At 43.6% G+C, this 18,571-nt stretch overlaps 2 protein-coding genes across 3 annotated transcripts in view; both read left to right on the top strand.

Moving 5' to 3' along the window:
• The window catches only part of gramd2b (GRAM domain containing 2B), a 7,512-nt gene extending 2,985 nt beyond the window's left edge, over positions 1 to 4,527 (top strand). The window contains exons 5-14 of the mRNA XM_008336463.3: positions 316 to 419; positions 817 to 912; positions 1,016 to 1,087; positions 1,301 to 1,390; positions 1,495 to 1,606; positions 1,899 to 2,051; positions 2,548 to 2,623; positions 2,704 to 2,811; positions 3,025 to 3,109; positions 3,951 to 4,527. Coding sequence (XP_008334685.1) covers positions 316 to 419; positions 817 to 912; positions 1,016 to 1,087; positions 1,301 to 1,390; positions 1,495 to 1,606; positions 1,899 to 2,051; positions 2,548 to 2,623; positions 2,704 to 2,811; positions 3,025 to 3,109; positions 3,951 to 3,992 — 938 coding nt within the window. The 3' untranslated portion in view covers positions 3,993 to 4,527. The remainder of the gene's footprint in view (positions 1 to 315; positions 420 to 816; positions 913 to 1,015; positions 1,088 to 1,300; positions 1,391 to 1,494; positions 1,607 to 1,898; positions 2,052 to 2,547; positions 2,624 to 2,703; positions 2,812 to 3,024; positions 3,110 to 3,950) is intronic.
• Positions 4,528 to 5,873: 1,346 nt separating this feature from the next.
• On the top strand, positions 5,874 to 18,197 carry LOC103397992 (solute carrier family 12 member 2). Of its 2 annotated transcripts, none has more exons than XM_008336462.3 (26): positions 5,874 to 6,462; positions 7,976 to 8,089; positions 8,214 to 8,289; positions 8,632 to 8,727; positions 9,204 to 9,343; positions 9,430 to 9,540; positions 10,214 to 10,322; positions 10,401 to 10,528; positions 10,784 to 10,868; positions 10,944 to 11,092; positions 12,128 to 12,235; positions 12,323 to 12,446; positions 12,553 to 12,654; positions 12,875 to 13,030; positions 13,127 to 13,226; positions 14,212 to 14,323; positions 14,428 to 14,568; positions 14,644 to 14,750; positions 15,500 to 15,579; positions 15,660 to 15,803; positions 15,895 to 16,014; positions 16,215 to 16,326; positions 16,438 to 16,524; positions 16,993 to 17,128; positions 17,219 to 17,286; positions 17,541 to 18,197. In XM_008336462.3, exons 1-26 carry the CDS (start codon positions 6,025 to 6,027, stop codon positions 17,674 to 17,676), a joined length of 3,279 nt encoding a protein of 1,092 aa, XP_008334684.1. In that variant the 5' UTR covers positions 5,874 to 6,024; the 3' UTR covers positions 17,677 to 18,197. The 2 variants fall into 2 exon arrangements, with proteins under 2 accessions (XP_008334684.1, XP_016898719.1); XM_017043230.2 differs by having other exon boundaries at positions 6,360 to 6,462; positions 9,184 to 9,343.
• Positions 18,198 to 18,571: the final 374 nt, after the last annotated feature.

Here is an 18,571-nt window from a genome sequence, read left to right as displayed (position 1 = left end):
CAACCCCCCCCCCCACCCCACTTTGTTTGCCCCTAGTTGCCCTTCAGATGTGACCTTTGCCCTTCGACTTAGTAAATAATTAAATCAAATAAATAGAGAGATATTTTTTTCTCTCAGGTCACATGGTCTGTTCAGAGTTCGCTGTGTTCTCTGTGCAAATATACAAGACATAAAACTACAAAGGGAAAAAAAATACTACATACAAATATCTATATTAACAATACTACAGTATATGCTATACCGCACATTATTGTACATTGTACCAGTATATTGTGTTGTGTATTTTTTAACATACAGTATTTTGCGGTATTACAGGTTACACCTGCGCTCTGCAGAAGGACATCCTCTACCAGGGACGGATGTTCGTCTCAGACCACTGGATCTGCTTCCACTCAAAGGTGTTTGGCAAGGACACAAAGGTAGGCAGCGACGGAGTCCACTGTGGCCCCTGAGCGTTCAACTCAGCGTGCATATTCCCCTGTCCAAGCTAGGCTATGCTAGGCTAGGCTAGGCTAAGATCAGATAAATCGCAAATAGCCAAATTAAGCACAGATAAGCTAAGGCAGGGGTGTCAAACATAGGGCCCGTGGGCCAAAACTGGCCCGCTAGAGTGTTCCATATGGCCCACTTGATGAATTTTGAAAATTCAAAAAAATACAAACAAATACAAAAACTTAAATAATAACAATAATATTTAAAATCTAATATACTGTAAATATATTAAAATGAATCCCATTTCCTTCTGTACCACCATCGGTATGCGAACCATAGATTTGATGGTCTCTAACTGTATGTCCTGGTGTTTGTCCCTCCCAGATTGCCATCCCAGTAGTGTCCGTCATTCAGATCAAGAAAACCAAAACCGCAATCCTGGTGCCAAACGCTCTGGTCATCGCCACGGAAAATGACAGGGTGAGAGAGCGACCCCTCCCGCCCTCCCGACTTCCTTCGCCCCCTCTGGGGTTTTAAAAAACATTCTCCTTAAATCATTCATGTTGTTGTCTTTCTGTCACAGTACGTATTCGTGTCCCTGCTGGCCAGAGACAACACCTACAAAGTCCTGATGTCAGTCTGCCTCCACCTGGAGGTAAGTTCAAGTAGTACATGTGGAAATTTCCAGAAAACTTGTTTTCCAATCACAGGGTTGGACGATATGGACTAAAAGTAATATCTCGATATTTTTCGTCATTTTAACGCTTTGTCCCTAGCTTTATCGCGTTTACAAATATTTCAATATATACTACAATATGGCAATATCGAATCACAAACTAATGGAATACGTAACATATATTCTCCACAGGAGAAGAGTCCCTGCAGCAGTCCGATTCCATCCTCCGCAGAAAGCAGTTTCCGAGGTCAGAGGTCACCGCTAGGCCCTTGCTTTCCTATGGTAGGTCAACATTCACCCAGTGAGATTGGGACCGCAGCTAACTCAGCTAACAGCTAACTCAGCTAACAGCTAACTAGCTAATGTGTGTGCGTGTGCGTGCGTAGAGTTTTCCAGGTGACCTCAGTGACCTGGACGGAGCCGTGAGGCAGAGGAGGCAGGAGTTGGAGGAGAGCAGCAGCTCCGACTCTCAAACGCCCGACTACGAGAAGCTAGCAGGTCCGGCTACGTTCATTTAGCAAAGACGTCATTAATGGACAAAAATGAATCAACGAGGGGGAATATTCTAAAATGACAATTATTTAGAAGTTGATATTTGTTAGGACACATTACATTAACGCAAAGATTCCCAAAGTGGGGTGTGTGGCCCTCAGAGGGGGTGCAGGGTCAATGCAGGGGGGTCATGGTGATTTATTTTTATGACTAATTAACTAATTAAGTTGAGACTAATTAATCAAAGGAGACATCAATGGAAGCTCCTATAAAACACGCCCGTTTCCCGCTGCCGCAGAATTCCCTGTGGCGCCATTCCTAGAAGTGTTGAACCACATGGACCGAGTGGCCTCTCCTACACATCTGGTGAACAACAACAACAACCAGCAACAAAAGCACCAGACCAACCAGCAGACACTGGACCAGAACCAGAATGAGACCAAATCTGCAGGTAACAACAACAGCAACTTTCTTCAGCAACTGTGTTTAAAGACGGATTTCTTTGAAGAACGGTAGTGAGACCTGCTATGATGGATGGTTTAGAGACAATGTTTCCCAAATTTTTTTTTTCCGGGGGACCCATATTTTAAAAGTCGCAAACCTTCGCGACCCAAGTCGATAGACGTTATTCGTAAACTCCTGGGAAACATGATGCGAGACAACCCCCCAAAAAAATAAAAATCTCTGGTTGGTGACCCAGAAAAAAAGAGGAAGACCTCATAGACCAGGAATGTCAAACTCAAAAAATTTCATTAAGCGGGCCGGATTGAACCTCCTAGTGGGCCGGTTTTGGCCCGTGAGCCGTATGTTTGACACCCTTAGTTTTAAGGATGTAGTGTTGGAGGAGTTGGAGATGGTCGGAGGGAGGGTAGAAACCAAACGATAGTGTGAGATGGACGTCGTGTCCGTAGACGTTTTGACTTTTCCGTCTGTTTTTCCCGTCACAGACTCCGAGGAAGTGATCGACAACAGGATCCTCAGAACAGTTTCCCTCAACACGTTGCTGTTCGTCTACATGGTCCTGTAGGTTCACGGACACCGGTCACGTTTCTGATCCATTGACCTCCATTATTGACACTGTGTCTGTGTGTGTCTGTCCTCAGAGTGTGCGTCCTGGTCTTGTCTTCTTGTTACCTTGCCTTCAAGATCGTGTCTTTGGAGGAGACTCTGTCCACACTGGGCTCCGTCGTAGAGTTCACCCACCACAGAGAGTGAGTCCATGACCTGGAAACGGGTCCTTATGGTCCTGGAAAACACACAACACAAAACAAAATTTACAATTTATGTCAAAAATCATTGGACCAACAATCCAACGACATTTGGTCCGCAGACCTCCTGTTGAAAAACCTTTCGTTCAAACGTACAAACCGTTGTCTCGTCAATCAGATGTTGTATCTCGCTGATGTTGTCTTTTTCCCGCCCAGGAGTGACTTCCTGCGGAGCAACTCCGACCTGAACACAAAGTTTTTCTCCGAACTCCTGACCATCAACCTGATGAAGCTGGAGAAGGTCAGTGGTTCTGGTCAAGTCTACGTCAGGCATGGGCAAACTAAGGTCCGAGGGCCAGATTTTGGCCAGGCAAAATTTGTCCAAATTATATTTTTCCCTGCAATTCCCGCATTTCACCAATAGATGGCGTAGCAGACGCTAAAAGCGTTTTCAGCATTTTTAGCCTCTATGCACGACTTTTATACATCATTTATCTTTGTTCTCACGAACACCAAAAGTTTTCCCACGCCTCGCTGTATGTCCATAGTTTCCACAGTGAAACTAGACGCTTGTTGCTGTTAATGAAACATTTAGAGTCAGCGATCAGTTCACAGAGAAGCAACAATGTCGCCTGTAAGAAGATCTCAGCGCTAGGCCATCATGACGTCAGTGCGACATAATGATATGTCTCCCACCCCCCACATACTCCCCCACGCACACATACAATCAGCGCCCACTAGTGGGCCGTGAGAGACTATAAGGATAATGCAGAAATGATCCAATTTCTGCTAAAAGTGACAGGCAGAACAATTGAATACTCATCCACTAGGTGGCAGCAGATGGTTATGCAAAGTAAAAAAAGGAGAATCAGCGCCTTTGAAGAATCGTCTTTCTTCAATTCCTGCGAGTATATCAGAGTTGTCTTCAACTAAACAGGCTAAGATTTTAGTAAATTAAAACTAGACGATTATTTTATTTCATTACGCAAACGTTTTGTGAGATTTTTGTTCGGTGGTGTGGCGTGTGTTTTGCTATTGGAAAATACGTGTCGTGGCTCAAAATAAGTTTGGAAATCACAGATATATACTGTACTGTACTCAGTTCAACAGTGACTCACCTCGCACGTTGTCTCCCCCTGCAGGTGCAGAAGAATCTTCAGAGGCTGTTGGATGAAGCGGCCTGAAAGTGAACTAAAAACCAGAGTGTAAATATCCTGTAAATACATGTCGTGGGTGCGTGAGCAGATGTTACAAATATACTGTTTTTGGAAAACTGTGACTGAAGAAGAAGAAACTTCGTAAAGAACGACTTATTCGAATGTCGACTTTTGTCCTACCGTGGGAAAAATTGCGTGATTTTTTTCAGCGAGAATTTACGTTTTGGATTTACAGTGGAGTTTTGTAGCAACTGTTGCTAATGAATTGAAGCGGACGGGGGCTCCATAGAGGGCGCTGAAGAGCAATTTGGGAAGCAGGGACTTATTCGACTGTTACAACAGACCAGCATCACTGTGATTCTGTAAATACTGAATTATCCACAGATACACACTAGGAAATGTTGTTTTATTTTTGTCCGAGAATTTAAAAAAATGCGCTGAAGTACTAACTCAAAGTATGTGTACTTTTACATTTTCCAGGTACAAACACAGTATTTTCAAACCTGTCTGTGATTCTCTTCAAGATTAAAAAAAATTACTTATATAATAATAACAATAATAATTGAAGCCAATGGCCAATTTTTTTTATCCTATAATTTTCTAAGTGAATTGTGTCAGAGGTCCTGCAGTTTCCGTGTTCGTCACTGGGTGTCAGTGTACAGTGAAAAAAAAATTCTCCTGATTTTTTTTTTTACCGACATGGTACAAACTTATTAATAGTAGTTCGCAAAAAACTTTTTTTTAGATATTCGTTTCCAAGGGAATTTTTAATGAAATAATTAATAATAATAATAATAATAATAATAATAATAATAATTTTTAATGAAGTTTGGAATTTGTTTGAGAGCATTTTAGATTCCACCGTTATTTTTAATTTTTTTTTAAATTTAATTTCCATTCAAATGTATCTAAAGACATTTTTAAAAGTAAACCTTGAACTCCATCATCGACAGCGTCCACTCACTGCGACTGTCGTACTTCAGTCCGACTCTTCACTGAAGGTGGACATTGTTAGACCGGTTCCTCTCGTCCTCTCATTGTTTTCATTGTCCACTGTTTCGCTCCCAGCATGGACAGTTGGACGGAGACAGTGGCCGTTGTTCACAGTATGATAATGAAGCACGCACGCACGCACGTGCACACAAGCACGCGTACTGCTGTGTGGGTCATGTGAGCATCCCACATAGACGTAAAACAGTCAGGATTTATAAGAAAAAAATTTTTTTTAAAAATCTACAAAGGCTAGTGTTAGCCGCGACTGACGCTAAAGAAGCTAATTGTTTACACAGAGAAAAAACATTTCCTGGACTCAAATGCACATTTTGTATTGGCTACTGCCCTGCGTGAGACATTTACTGAACTTGGTAAATTCCTAAACTCTTAAACACCATATTAACGTAACAAAAAAACGTTTGTTGCGTCAGTGTTTCCTGAACTTTTTTTCTGGGAGACCCATATTTTAAAAGTCAATAGACATTATTTGGAAACTCCTGGGTAACATGATACGAGACGACCCCCCCCCCCCCCAAAAAAAAAAATCTCTTGCGACCTGAGGGTCGCCACCCAGTTTTTGGGAAACAACGCGTAAAAAAATACCAGGGACACAAAGACGAAAACGAACTGATCTGAAGTTTGAAAAAAAAAGTGTCACATCAAATCAGATGCGTCATGGGGCGCGAGCCAAGGTTGGACACAGTATGATTCCTCATCATCCTCCACCTCCTGGTCCCTGACACGCTGGGATGTCTCTGGATTTCTGAGGGTGGGAGAACAAAAGTGATAACAATAAAGCGTTTGAGTGTGTGAGGAGAGGGGGGGTAAGCAGGGAGGGATGGTTGCCCATTACGCACGAGGGTTTGCTCCACGTCCTGGCGCATCCAGTACCAGCAGCTTGGCACAGGGCAGCAGTGGACTAGCTGACGGTCAGTCTCTCTCCTCTCCTCTCTCGTGCTCCTCTGTGACTCCTCTCTGGACCTCCTGCTCCTCCATGGCCCTCCTCTCCACACTGTAACCGTCCAGCTGCAGTGACCACAGTGATTCTCCCGGGACCCTGGCCGACATGTCGGGTCAGAAACCCTCTCTGCGGGGCGGCGGCTCATCGCAGAGCCGCTTCCAGGTGGATGTCGTGACCGAAGCCGTGGCCACACCGGCCGCCGGCGACGCGTCCAAACCTGCGCCCGATGAGTCCAAAGGTCGGCTCAAGGTGGTGGGTTTCTCCGATCCGGGACCGCTGGGCAGTGCCGGGGACATCGGTCTCCCGCCGGACGTCTTCCACGAGCCCGACACGGCGAAAAGCGACTCGGTCAGCCTTCATTCCACGGGCACGGGACACACTCACATCTCCGACACCCACTCCAACACCTACTACATGAGGACCTTCGGACACAACACCATCGACGCGGTTCCCAACATCGAGTTCTACCGGCAGAGCTTGGCGCCCTTCGGAGAGAAGTTGACCAGGCCGTCCCTGTCGGAGCTGCACGATGAGCTGGATAAAGTAACGACATTTTACCGATCTGTAACACTAATCCCGAACTGAAGTGAGCATTAACTCACCAAACGAACTAAAATCCGGGTTACGAACACAAATATTTACAATTAAGGACGCGCAATATTTTCTTTCTTTTTTTTTTTTCAAGATACCGATAATTCGTGATTTCATCCAATCAGGTTTACAGCGGAGTTAATTGGTCAGATTTAAGTACAACTTCTGCTCCTGACGATGAAAGTTAACGATACTAAAAACATCCAACCTACTAACAGAAGTTGATCATTTTAACAACCGAAACCAAACAATTGCGAAATTCAATAATTGACAGTATATTGCTACAGAAGCTACAGAATGTTTAAGAACAAAAATTATATCAGAATTTCTGACGTGAGAGGCCGCAGATTCTAAAGAAACTACATAAAACGGTCAATCAAGTTGAGGTACATTTTACTGCAACCTGTAGATATTCGAATATTTACTTCATAACATTTATAGTTAGAAGCTGAGCTTCAACTATTGCCGTTGCTTCCTTCTAATTTTTCTCTGTCGTCAAGGCAACTGGACTGTCTCAGTTTCCCGGAAGGCTTTCTAGAAAATAAATAAAAAATTCTACTTCTTCTTCTCAGAACTGGATGAGATTTGAGATGAAACTTTTTCCTAGAAACCAAGACATGTCAAGTTGCTTTTTGATGTTGATTTTTGTTTGTTTGACGTTTGTTGGGTTGACATTAGTAAAGACTCGAGAGCCCAACATCAGTGACAGGGAGTGAGGTATTTGTGAGGGCGAGGCCGGGGGGAGGGAGGGGTGAGTGACATCAAACGTCACAGTCTCCACATTAAGACAATAAAGACGTATGTTGTGGTACGTCACACACACACACACACACACACACAATGCTGCCTCTCAGGACAGAGCCGGCGTCTCCGACCCACTCTTCCTGACGTGTATTCTGTTACTACACTGTACTTCAACAGTCATGTATCTGAGCTACAGACTGGGCCACATACAGAAACAAACATCCATTCACATTTTCATTTGCATCCTGGTCCACCAGGGTCACGACCCCTTGGGCGAGTCGCAAGAGCTTTTTTTTTTGAGTCATCTCGCATCATGTTTCCCAGGAGTTTACGAATCACGTCTATTGACTCGGGTGGCGAAGTTTTGCGATTTTGAAAATTTGTGTCCCCAGAAAAAAAAAGTTTGGGAAACACTGACTTAGAGTGACCGACTAACCCAACCCCCCATCTGCGAGTTTCCGATGAAATGTAATACTTAGTAAAAAAAACAATGGGGAAACATGAAAACTTCATACAGAAACACAGTCGCCATCTGCCAATTCCGGGATCAAACCTGTGACATTTATGCTGTAAGGCAAGAGCATAAATCCATCTGTGTGGCGCTGTTTATTATCAATAATTGTTTGAAGATTTTCAAACTTGTAGCAAGATGATGCTAACATTTATTTTTTTCATAAAACCCTGCACTCAAAAACGTATCTTTTTTTTATATAAATATCAGGATCCTTTCGAAGACGGTTTGGCGAATGGGGAAGAGCCGTCTGCCGCGGAGGAAGCTGCAGCAAAGGAGGCCAAGGGGGGAACTGTCAAGTTTGGATGGGTGAAAGGAGTCCTGGTTAGTGCGATGGTCCAGTGTCTCGGTGGTTAATTGGAGTGTTGACCAGTAAAGACATCCAACTGTTGTAACCCGGATTTTCCATCCGGGGGTTCGTAACCTTTTGTGCTTCTCGTTGTTGAAGATTCGCTGCATGCTGAACATCTGGGGCGTGATGCTCTTCATCCGGATGTCTTGGATTGTTGGACAGGCCGGAATTGGTACGTACGCATTCATCGAAGGTAAAGCTGGACTTTAAGGATGGGCTCCAGGGATTTAAGACCTGTTGTCTGTGCTACGTGATGGGCCACGACAGGTATCGTTTTCAACCTGCGTACCATTTTTTTTACACCAGCATCAGGTCGCTGGGTGTGTTTGAGTCACGTATCCTAAGATCGAATCCCATCCAGAATATTCTAAATGGTCAGGATTCCTATCGCTAAGCCACGACATTAGCTGCCTGATCAGCCTATCAGTAGCTAAGGATAAATCAATAATCGTACATGTGTGAAGGCATCTCTTCTTTGAAGGTCTCTTAATTTTTACGTGTATATTTCCGACAGGACTGACCATTGCAATCATTCTGATGGCCACCGTGGTGACCACCATCACTGGTCTGTCCACCTCCGCTATAGCAACCAACGGATTCGTACGAGGAGGTAGGAGTGAAGCGGTATTTGAAATATTTTACTGGAGAACAATGAAAAAACTGCATAGAAAAGTAATTTATACTTTTACAGGAGATCAAAAAACTTGATTGCACCCCTAGTGGCTAGTACTTTATGTCACAGTTCTTACTACTTTTAAAGGTTCCTATAAAACATTGTTTCCTAAAGACTGGGTCGCGACCCTCAAGTGGGTCGCAAGAGAAATATTTTTGGGGGGTCGTCTCGCATCATGTTTCTCAAGAGTTTACGAATAATGTCTATTGACTTGGATCGCGAAGTTTTCTGACTTTTAAAATATGGGTCCCCAGAATATGCTGTTCTGCTATAAATGTGACCTTTGACCTCTAAACTTAGTCAACTGACCCAGAAAGTGTCCAATTACGAGTGGGAAACTCCAGAGAAGGTTTTATCTGGTCTTCAAATGAGAAAGTATTTCACGATTTACAGCCTGTTCCGGGTCTGTCCAGGGGGCGCTTACTACCTGATCTCCAGGAGTCTGGGACCAGAGTTTGGGGGCTCCATCGGTCTGATCTTTGCCTTTGCCAACGCCGTGGCTGTGGCCATGTACGTCGTAGGCTTCGCCGAGACGGTTGTGGAAATGCTGAATGTAAGACTGTCCATCCTCTGAACTGTCCACCAGGGAGACGCCAACTCCAGTACTGATCTCAGTTCTTTCTGGTTTATTGATCGCAGGATGTCGACGCCCTGATGACTGACGAACTAAATGACATCAGAATCGTCGGGACTCTGACCGTCATCCTGCTGTTGGGCATCTCCGTGGCTGGGATGGAGTGGGAAGCAAAGGTGTTAAAAAACAATGGTCTAAAATTTTTTTTTCCGCCTCTGTATTACAAATATAAAGCGTATATCGTTCGTTCACAGCGAAAGATTTGTTCATAGCAAAAGATTCGTTCACAGCGAAAGATTAGGTCACAACAAAAGATTCGTTCACAGTGAAAGATTAGTTCACACCAACAGATTCGTTCAGAGTGAAAGATTCGTTCACAGCGAAAGATTAGGTCACAACAAAAGATTCGTTCACAGTGAAAGATTAGTTCACACCAACAGATTCGTTCAGAGTGAAAGATTCGTTCACAGCGAAAGATTAGGTCACAACAAAAGATTCGTTCACAGTGAAAGATTCGTTCACAGTGAAAGATAAGTTCACAGCAAAAGATTCGTTCACAGCGAAAGATTTGTTCACAGCAAAAGATTCGTTCGTAGTGAAAGATTAGTTCGCAGTGAGTGATTTGTGAGTGATTCGTGAGTTCAATATGAACTCGTGACTCGGGAGTCACGAGTCATATGAAAGACTTGTTCATTTTGAACGAATCACTTGCGAACGACACATCACTAATCTGTACTACGAGTAGAACTGTAGATGCAACTTTCTTTTATTTTGCCAAGGCGACCTACATCAAAGACTCGATATTCTCGTTGAAATTCTTTAACTTCCTTCTATCCGTCTATTCATCAGGCTCAAATTGTCCTTTTGATCATCCTGCTTGGAGCTATCGCTAACTATTTCATCGGGACATTCATGCCAACAGAAAGTAAAGAGCCCAAAGGATTTTTTGGCTACAAAAGTAAGTCCGCAGCTTTTCCTTCCCAATATTTTTGTCGCCTGCGTTAAAGTCAACAACATTGAACTTTCTCACTTGCAGCTGCGATCTTCATCGAGAACCTCGGTCCGGACTTTAGGAACGACGAGACATTTTTTTCTGTCTTTGCCATCTTCTTCCCAGCAGCCACTGGGATTTTGGCCGGAGCTAATATCTCCGGAGACCTTGCGGTAAGTTCGTCTTTTCATGAGAGGATTTGTTGATAAGTTTTGTCGCCCCCTGCTGTCCCTTCAGTAGTTCCGTTGATTTCAGTCCAGGGAAATGAAGACATTTAAATATACTGCTGCCATTTTCATTTGGAATGAATATAGCCTATAGCCTGTGCTAACAGTCTACGATGTCATCCCTCCAGCTGCTTCAGTTGGACATCCTTAAAATGTTCCAACTTTTTCTTCTTCTAAAACATTTGCTTTTTTCAATGTCAGGACCCTCAGTCTGCAATACCTAAAGGAACCCTGTTGGCCATCCTCATAACGGGAGTCACATACGTGGCTGTTGCCATCTCAACAGGTTAATGTTCTATACTAGCATTAACGCTAGCTGCATTCAAGTTAGCAACATTCAAGCCCTGCTCTCTGTCGTCAGGGTCCTGTATCGTAAGGGACGCAACCGGAGACCACAACGACACGGTCATCGACACGGTCAACTGCACCGACGCTGCCTGCACTCTGGGATACGACTTCTCCATCTGCAAGGAGGGCGGGTGTCAGTACGGCCTGATGAACAACTTCCAGGTGACTGACACGCCGACTGATCAAACCGACGAGTTAGGGTTAGCTAACGACGTTTACGTCTCTGGTAACTACTGGAGCCACCGCATATGTTGTGGTTGTACGTAGTCAAGCGACCGAAAAAGGGACATTTTAATTCCGTGGGTGTTTTTTTCTTTGCCTCATCAGAATGTCGAAGAACGTGTGTCGCATACTACGGTGTGACGCTAACTCGAACGCCCACACGGTGACGGTGACGGTGGTGACGTCACATCAGAACACAACACAGTCGTCGGCATACGTCAAAACAACCACGAGTAACGAGAATTTAAACCCGGGGATCGCTGCTTTAAACGTATTATAGTAAATATAAAATTACTATATTTGTACATATACATATATATACAAATATATATTTATATTATACTTTTTAGCCATTATTATATTGGAATTATGAAAAATTGGGACGAAGGTTTTGAGAGGAAAAAAAGTGTTAAAAGTACAAATCTGTCACGGACTCTGAGTGTAAATCAAAAGATGGACAAGTGTGTGTGTGTGTGTAACAGTGATAATGGTGACTGTTGTTTTGAATCACAAGGTTTTCTCTGGCCGGAGACAAAGCTGAATGAGAGCATTGACAACATCCACCTACACACACACACACACACACACACACACACACACACACACATGCGTGTGTAGACGTTCGAACAGATACAAAGTCTTGTTCGTTCCCACTGACACTCGCTGTTCTTTTCTTTTTTAATGGCCACGTTTTGTTGCTTTTAACTCGAAAGGTCACTCCGAATTAACGATGCTAACTTTTGGTTTTTCTCGGTCTCTGAGGCGGCGAGAGTGAGAGCCATTCAAACCGATCCATTTGTGTAACAAAACTGTGGCTCCGTCCGAGTCTGTCATCGTCATCAAAAGTCAACAGGAAGTCCCTCAGATTAACAAAAACATCGCCTTAATCTCCGACGACTAAAACTAGGATTAGATTATTAATCTGCCTGTCGACGGAAGGAAGGTTGAACAACGTTTGTTTTCACGTTCTTCTAGGTGATGAGTCTGGTGTCGGCCTTTGGTCCTTTAATCTCAGCCGGGATTTTTTCCGCCACCCTGTCCTCGGCTCTGGCCTCATTGGTCAGTGCCCCCAAGGTCTTCCAGGTCAGAACCCAGAAATCGAACGGTTGATAATGACACAAACGACCGTCAACTGACTCGTTGACTGACCTCCACGTTGTCGCTCCATAGGCTCTGTGTAAAGACAACATCTATCCAGGACTGGGAGTTTTCGCAAAGGGCTACGGGAAGAACAACGAGCCTCTCCGAGGTTACGTCCTGACCTTCGGCATCGGCCTGGCATTCATCCTCATCGGTAGGGTAGGGTATAATTGAGTTCAATTTTCGTTTCTGCATGATCTCGTCTTGTAAATTTTGCTCGAAATTTTTTTTTTCCAATCTCTGTGTTACCGTCTTGATAGCTGAGCTGAACATCATCGCTCCCATCATCTCCAACTTCTTCCTGGCCTCCTACGCTCTCATCAACTTTTCCGTCTTCCATGCTTCCCTCGCCAACTCTCCAGGTAACTATACTGTACTATACTGTCACGATATGGGGCAACACTACGATATATATAGATATACTGCGATACTATTGTTAGTAAAAATTCAATACGATGCTGTCAAATAGATACGATATTGTCATGTATCAATATTTGTATACAACGTGTATTGTTTATTGAAGAATTACTTTTTTCATTCTGTGATTAAATTTTAAAATCTCACTGTACACTCCCACCACAGGGTGGCGCCCCAGCTTCAAGTATTACAACATGTGGGTGTCTCTTGCCGGAGCGATCCTGTGCTGCGTGGTGATGTTTGTCATCAACTGGTGGGCGGCTCTGGTGACTCTGCTCATCGTTCTGGCTCTCTACGTCTACGTCAGCTACAAGAAACCCGGTGAGGACGTAGTGCCGTCGCATTTCTACTTTAGACGACTTTGTAAATGATCCCCCGAACGCTGTAGAACGTGAATGGTGTTGTTGTTGTTTGCAGATGTCAACTGGGGTTCGTCGACTCAGGCGCTGATGTACAACCAGGCTCTGATTCACAGTCTGAATCTGACTGTGGTCGAGGACCACGTGAAAAACTTCAGGTCAGTCTGTTTTTGTAGTCGTGGGGGGGCAGTTGTCAGTGTGTCAACGGGTGAAGCTGATTTAGACCTGGTTATTTACATATAGATGGCGCTATAAACAAATAATGTTTTTATTTTTGACAGTTTGAACACGTGAAAATCATCACTCACTCGACAAGGGACAGAAAAAAGCTCCGGTGTCATTTTCAAAAGTGCCGTCAATAATAAAAAAAATTGTTTGTCCAATCATCATGCAGCAGAAGCCTGCTGAAAAAATCTTGCTATTTTTCGATCCGGGTCGCGGAACCAGTTGAACGATTTGGCCGTTCTTCGTTCGTAAGCACGACACCAATTTGGAGAATTTCTTCTCCCTGTAGTCACAGCACCAAAATTGAAGAAATCGCCTCGTAGGTTAGGGTTAGGCAGGGAATGAAACCGCCGGTAGACGGTCGATTCGGTAGACGGTTTAATAACAAAACGCCAAAACAAACAGGTCCAACGAGCAAAATGAAACGAAGACTAAAGAAAATCTCATACAACAGTTACCAGTACGCAAAGTCAAGAATAACCGTAATGTGCATTTTTATACCTGTAAGCGGAGTGGTTTTCGGCTTCCCAGGTGTGTGTTTAAATGTCATAGGCCAATGGAAGAGAGAGGTTAGGCCTCTTGTGGCCAATCATATTATTGTTATTGTATCATGGTTGTGCCTGCAGTCACCACTATGTGGCGCTGCTGCTCCATGATTCAGCAGTGTTGGAGGACATATCATCACAGTTTAGAGGAGGCTGAGTTTTCCCGTCTACTTGTTCAGAGCAGTCACCACTGGTTTGTTGGGTTCAGGTGGCACCAGTGCCTCAGATGCTAACAATAAAAGTCGGAAACTTTGTCGAACAATCTTAAATGATATAATAAAGTTATAAAGTTAAATCAACTTAAATAATTTATCTGTTCTTTCACTTTTAATCGTAACAGTGTGCGATTAACGACATGTTTTCACCTTAACAGGCCGCAGTGTCTGGTTCTGACTGGTTATCCAAACTCTCGACCAGCTCTGCTTCAACTTGTTTATTCCTTTACCAAGAACGTGGGTCTCATGGTGTGCGGTCACATCAAGAAGGTAAGTCGCGATAAAAAATATTTTAATATTTTTAAAAAACAGTTCACTTCATGCTAGCACATTTCTAACATTTGGTCACAGCACGTGTTGTTGATGTGACTCAGGTTTCCCGTCGACCGAACTACAAGGAGTTTTTCCAGGATCACGCTCGCTGTCAGCGCTGGCTCAACGCGAAGCGAATCAAGGCCTTCTACACCCCCGTGTTCTCCGACAACCTCAGACACGGAACGCAGCTCCTACTGCAGGTACAAACGATCTGAACGGGTGTTAAAAGTGCTCAAGAGTTTTCCGATTTGTTCAAACCGGATCTTGTTTCTCAGGCCGTTGGTTTGGGACGACTGAAGCCAAACACGTTGGTGATGGGTTTCAAGAACAACTGGAGGGAAGGCGACATGAGAGACTTGGAGATCTACATCAACACCATACAGTAAGGGTGGACACGTAGACTACGCGTGAACGTAGACCGTGGTACGGTTACATGTAAACAGCTACTGTCAAATGTGTTTTAAAAACTATAAATATTTAATATCATCTTGTCATTTTTTTTACTTTTTTTTGGGGACCCATATTTTAAAAGTCACAAACCTTCGCGACCCGAGTCAATAGACATTATTCGTAAACTCCTGGGAAAACATGATGCGAGACGACCCAAAAAAAAAAAAAAAAACTTGCGACCCACATGAGGGTTGCGACCCAGTCTTTGGGAAACAGCGGCTCCCATTTTCAAGGTTATACAGACAAAATAATAAAGAAAATATTCTGTTGTGTTGTCGACTGATTTATTGCAATCAGTCATGAATAATAGCGGTTACAAATTATCACGATTAATCGCGGGGACAACTAACAGCTAACCTGGGACAATCCGACAACCCGAATAAAATTATGTAGTTTGCCTACAGACTATGCTAATGATAGGATTTTTTTTAGCTTCATTAATTTTAAATACTTTTACGATATCTTTTAGAAAATGTAACGAAAGGGGCGTTAGCTTGTAGGACAGTAACATCAACACTTGTATCAATTCACGCAGCTCCGTTAATGAACATTTCAACACAAATGTATTTTTGACGGATTTAATACTCGCGTCTTTGTCGTGTCAATATTGGGTTTTGAGTGTTAGCTTCTCTCGTGACCTTCACATGTAAATGATTACAGTTTACTTGTTTTCTGTCGCAGTGACGCCTTCGACCTGCATTTCGGAGTCGTCCTCCTCCGTCTGCCGGAGGGACTGGACATTTCTCACATCCAGGGACAAGGTGCGTTGCACAACTGCACCTGTATGTCCAGCAGGTACCGCAGCATATTCACACACACTCTCTCACGTTTGTACCATCAGATGAGCTGCTGCTGTCCAATGAGAAGCCACCAGCCAGCAACAATAACCAGGTGGTGATATCAGTCAGTGAAGCCAAAGACTCAGACTCGGACTCCTGTCCTTCAAAAACCACCAGCAACCAGAGCAGCCCCCTCATCATTAGAGGTAACTGTCGGGAAAACTAGCGCACCTTCTAAACACATCGGAGTTTTGTTTTGTTTTTTGTTGAACCGTGACCCTGTGTGTGTGACATCAGCTGCAGAAACCAAAGGTCCTCTGAGTCAGACGGAGAAGCGGCTGTTGGAGTCCAGTCAGCAGTTCAAGAAAAAACAGGGCAAAGGAACCATCGACGTCTGGTGGCTGTTTGATGACGGAGGTGGGGGAGGCGGGGGCTTAATTCCTGACATCATAATAATCAATTTAAGTATCAAAAGAGTCAAGTTTTGACCAGTGATGTGAAAGAAAAAACAAAACACGAGAAAAACGATCAAATGTTTCAAAGATGTCGTTATAACTAATTAAAGACTTGTTGGTTTTTGATATGTTTTTTCTGGTCCGACCCCGTGTTATTCCCAGGTCTGACTCTACTGATTCCGTACCTGCTGACCAACAGGAGTAAGTGGGGTGACTGCCAGATCCGGGTTTTTGTCGGCGGGAAGATCAACCGCATTGACCACGATCGCAGAGTGTGAGCGAACAGTTAACAGTGAAACTCAATCCGTCACGGAAACATGGAGACTTGAGGGAAAACAAAAATGGAACTAAAGTCTATTATTGTCATTGTTCTGTCGTCCATCAGGATGGCCACGTTGCTCAACAGATTCAGGATCGACTTCTCCGACATCATCGTCCTTGGAGACATCAACACCAAACCAAAGGAAGACAAGTATGAACCAGAGCAGTGTTTAGTTAGCGTTAGTTAGCATCAGCATCTTAAAATTCATGTCTTCAACATGGGGTTAACAGACACCTTAGGGGTCTGCCCAGGTACTGCAGGGACTTTATAAAACATTTGGTTAATTAGATGTATTTCCGTTACCGGGTCGCGGGGGCAGCAGTCGCCACCCAAATCACACTGCACCGTACCAAACCCCTAAACCTTCCTGCGGGTGGTGAGTCTACTGGAAGGTACCAACCGCCCTAACCGGGATTCGATCTTGCCCAGGAGGTGAACCCTGGGGTTCTACACCAATGACATGAGACATTGCTTCTGGGCCAAAGCGCCACCTATAGATGTATTTCCCTCCTGTAATATCCACTAATTCATCCTTAAATACACATTACTTTGAACTGTTAAATGAAGTTATCATTGATCGTATTTCTGTCACGAACATCTTTGTTTCCATTTGCGCAGTAAGCGGATTTTCAAGGGACTGATCGAGCCGTACCGGCTGAAGGAAGACGACATGGAGCAGGAGGCTGCGGAGAGGCTGAAGGCCCAGGAGCCGTGGAGGATCACCGACAACGAACTGGAACTATATAAGGCCAAGGTCGGTGGAGGTTTTTTTTGTAGTGCCGCACTCTGCTTGTACTCAACCGTTCCGTTTTCCGTTCACGTTTGTGCTGCATGTAATTTCCAGACCAGCCGTCAGATCAGACTGAACGAGCTGCTGAAGGAACACTCCAGCAACGCCAAGCTCATCGTCATGTAAGGGCCTCACATCCATCCTGTCTGCTTGTGTTTGTCTCCAATAGGCGTTTTTCAAAAAGTTTCATCCCGCAAACTTTTGACGTTAACAGTTAAAGTCTTGAGTTTTGGGAATGATTGGTTTACAGAAGTATGTTTTGTATAATGGCCTCACAGATGTAGAAAAGTGTAGATAAAGGGGGACCGAGACTCACCCCGATCATCAATGGTACCGGCGGTAAATGACGATAACGTCCTTCCTCCCTCTGTTGAAGGACCATGCCGTTGGCGAGGAAGGGAACGGTGTCCAGCGCTCTGTACATGTCCTGGTTGGAAACCCTGTCCAGAGACGTCCCACCCATGTTGTTGGTCCGAGGAAACCACCAGAGCGTCCTGACCTTTTACTCCTAACACACACACACACACACACACTGTCACGTACAAATGTTCACGATCAAACTTTTGTGTCTGCGATGGAACCGCTGCTGTCAAAGTGCTTTTAGCCCAGTTTTATTTTAAAGTAAAAAAAATGTAAGTTTAGTGTCATCAGTCAATGTAGACACTGTTGTTTTGTTTTCTCAGTAACAGGCTGTAATTTGTTTTTGTTTTTTGTTTTTTTAAAGATTGTGAAGAATTAAAAAAAAATCTTAATAAAAATTCTTAATATAGTAAATTAATTCGGAATTATTTGCAAGAAAATAGGATGAACGTATAGTTCTAGAGTCAGTCGTGGTTTTTTTTGTTTTGTTTCGAGATTATTGTTATTGGATTGCATTTCTAATACTTCTAATTCGTATGTGCATTTAATCTGTCTCTAATCTGTATTTATTTTATTTTTGTCCTATTGTTTGAGGATATTTTTCTTCTCTGGTCACGGTTTGCTAAATATAAGATTTTAGAATAAAATGTGGAATAAAATTGCAATCGTTTATTCATGTTTGTTTTTGTTTTTTGTTTTGTCAAAATGTAAAAAAAAAAAAAAAGAAGCGCATGTATTTCGTGTGGTCCCAAAACATGTCATGGGAAGACCGACTCTTTTTACTGATTCGGATCTTTGACTCTCGAACAGTAAAATGAAGGAGTCGTGAACGAATCTTGAACTAATCATTTCATTCGTTTTACAGCAGGTGGCGCTTTAGCTCTGTTGTGGGCGGTTCTCCGACACTACATAAGGTAACATGGTTTGCTTCCGCTGACAAAGTCTACAAAGTACACAAAATGCCATAAGTAATTAAAACCATGTGAAAAGCTAAGAAATAAAAACACACCACAATGAGAAGATAAATGAAAGCAAAAGAGACCCGAG

The sequence above is a fragment of the Cynoglossus semilaevis genome, chromosome Z (assembly GCF_000523025.1).
Source record: "Cynoglossus semilaevis isolate Cse_v1.0 chromosome Z, Cse_v1.0, whole genome shotgun sequence".
Taxonomy (NCBI): Eukaryota; Metazoa; Chordata; class Actinopteri; order Pleuronectiformes; family Cynoglossidae; genus Cynoglossus; species Cynoglossus semilaevis.
Note: the sequence above shows the minus strand (reverse complement) of the source record. Positions and strands in the feature narration are given on the sequence as shown.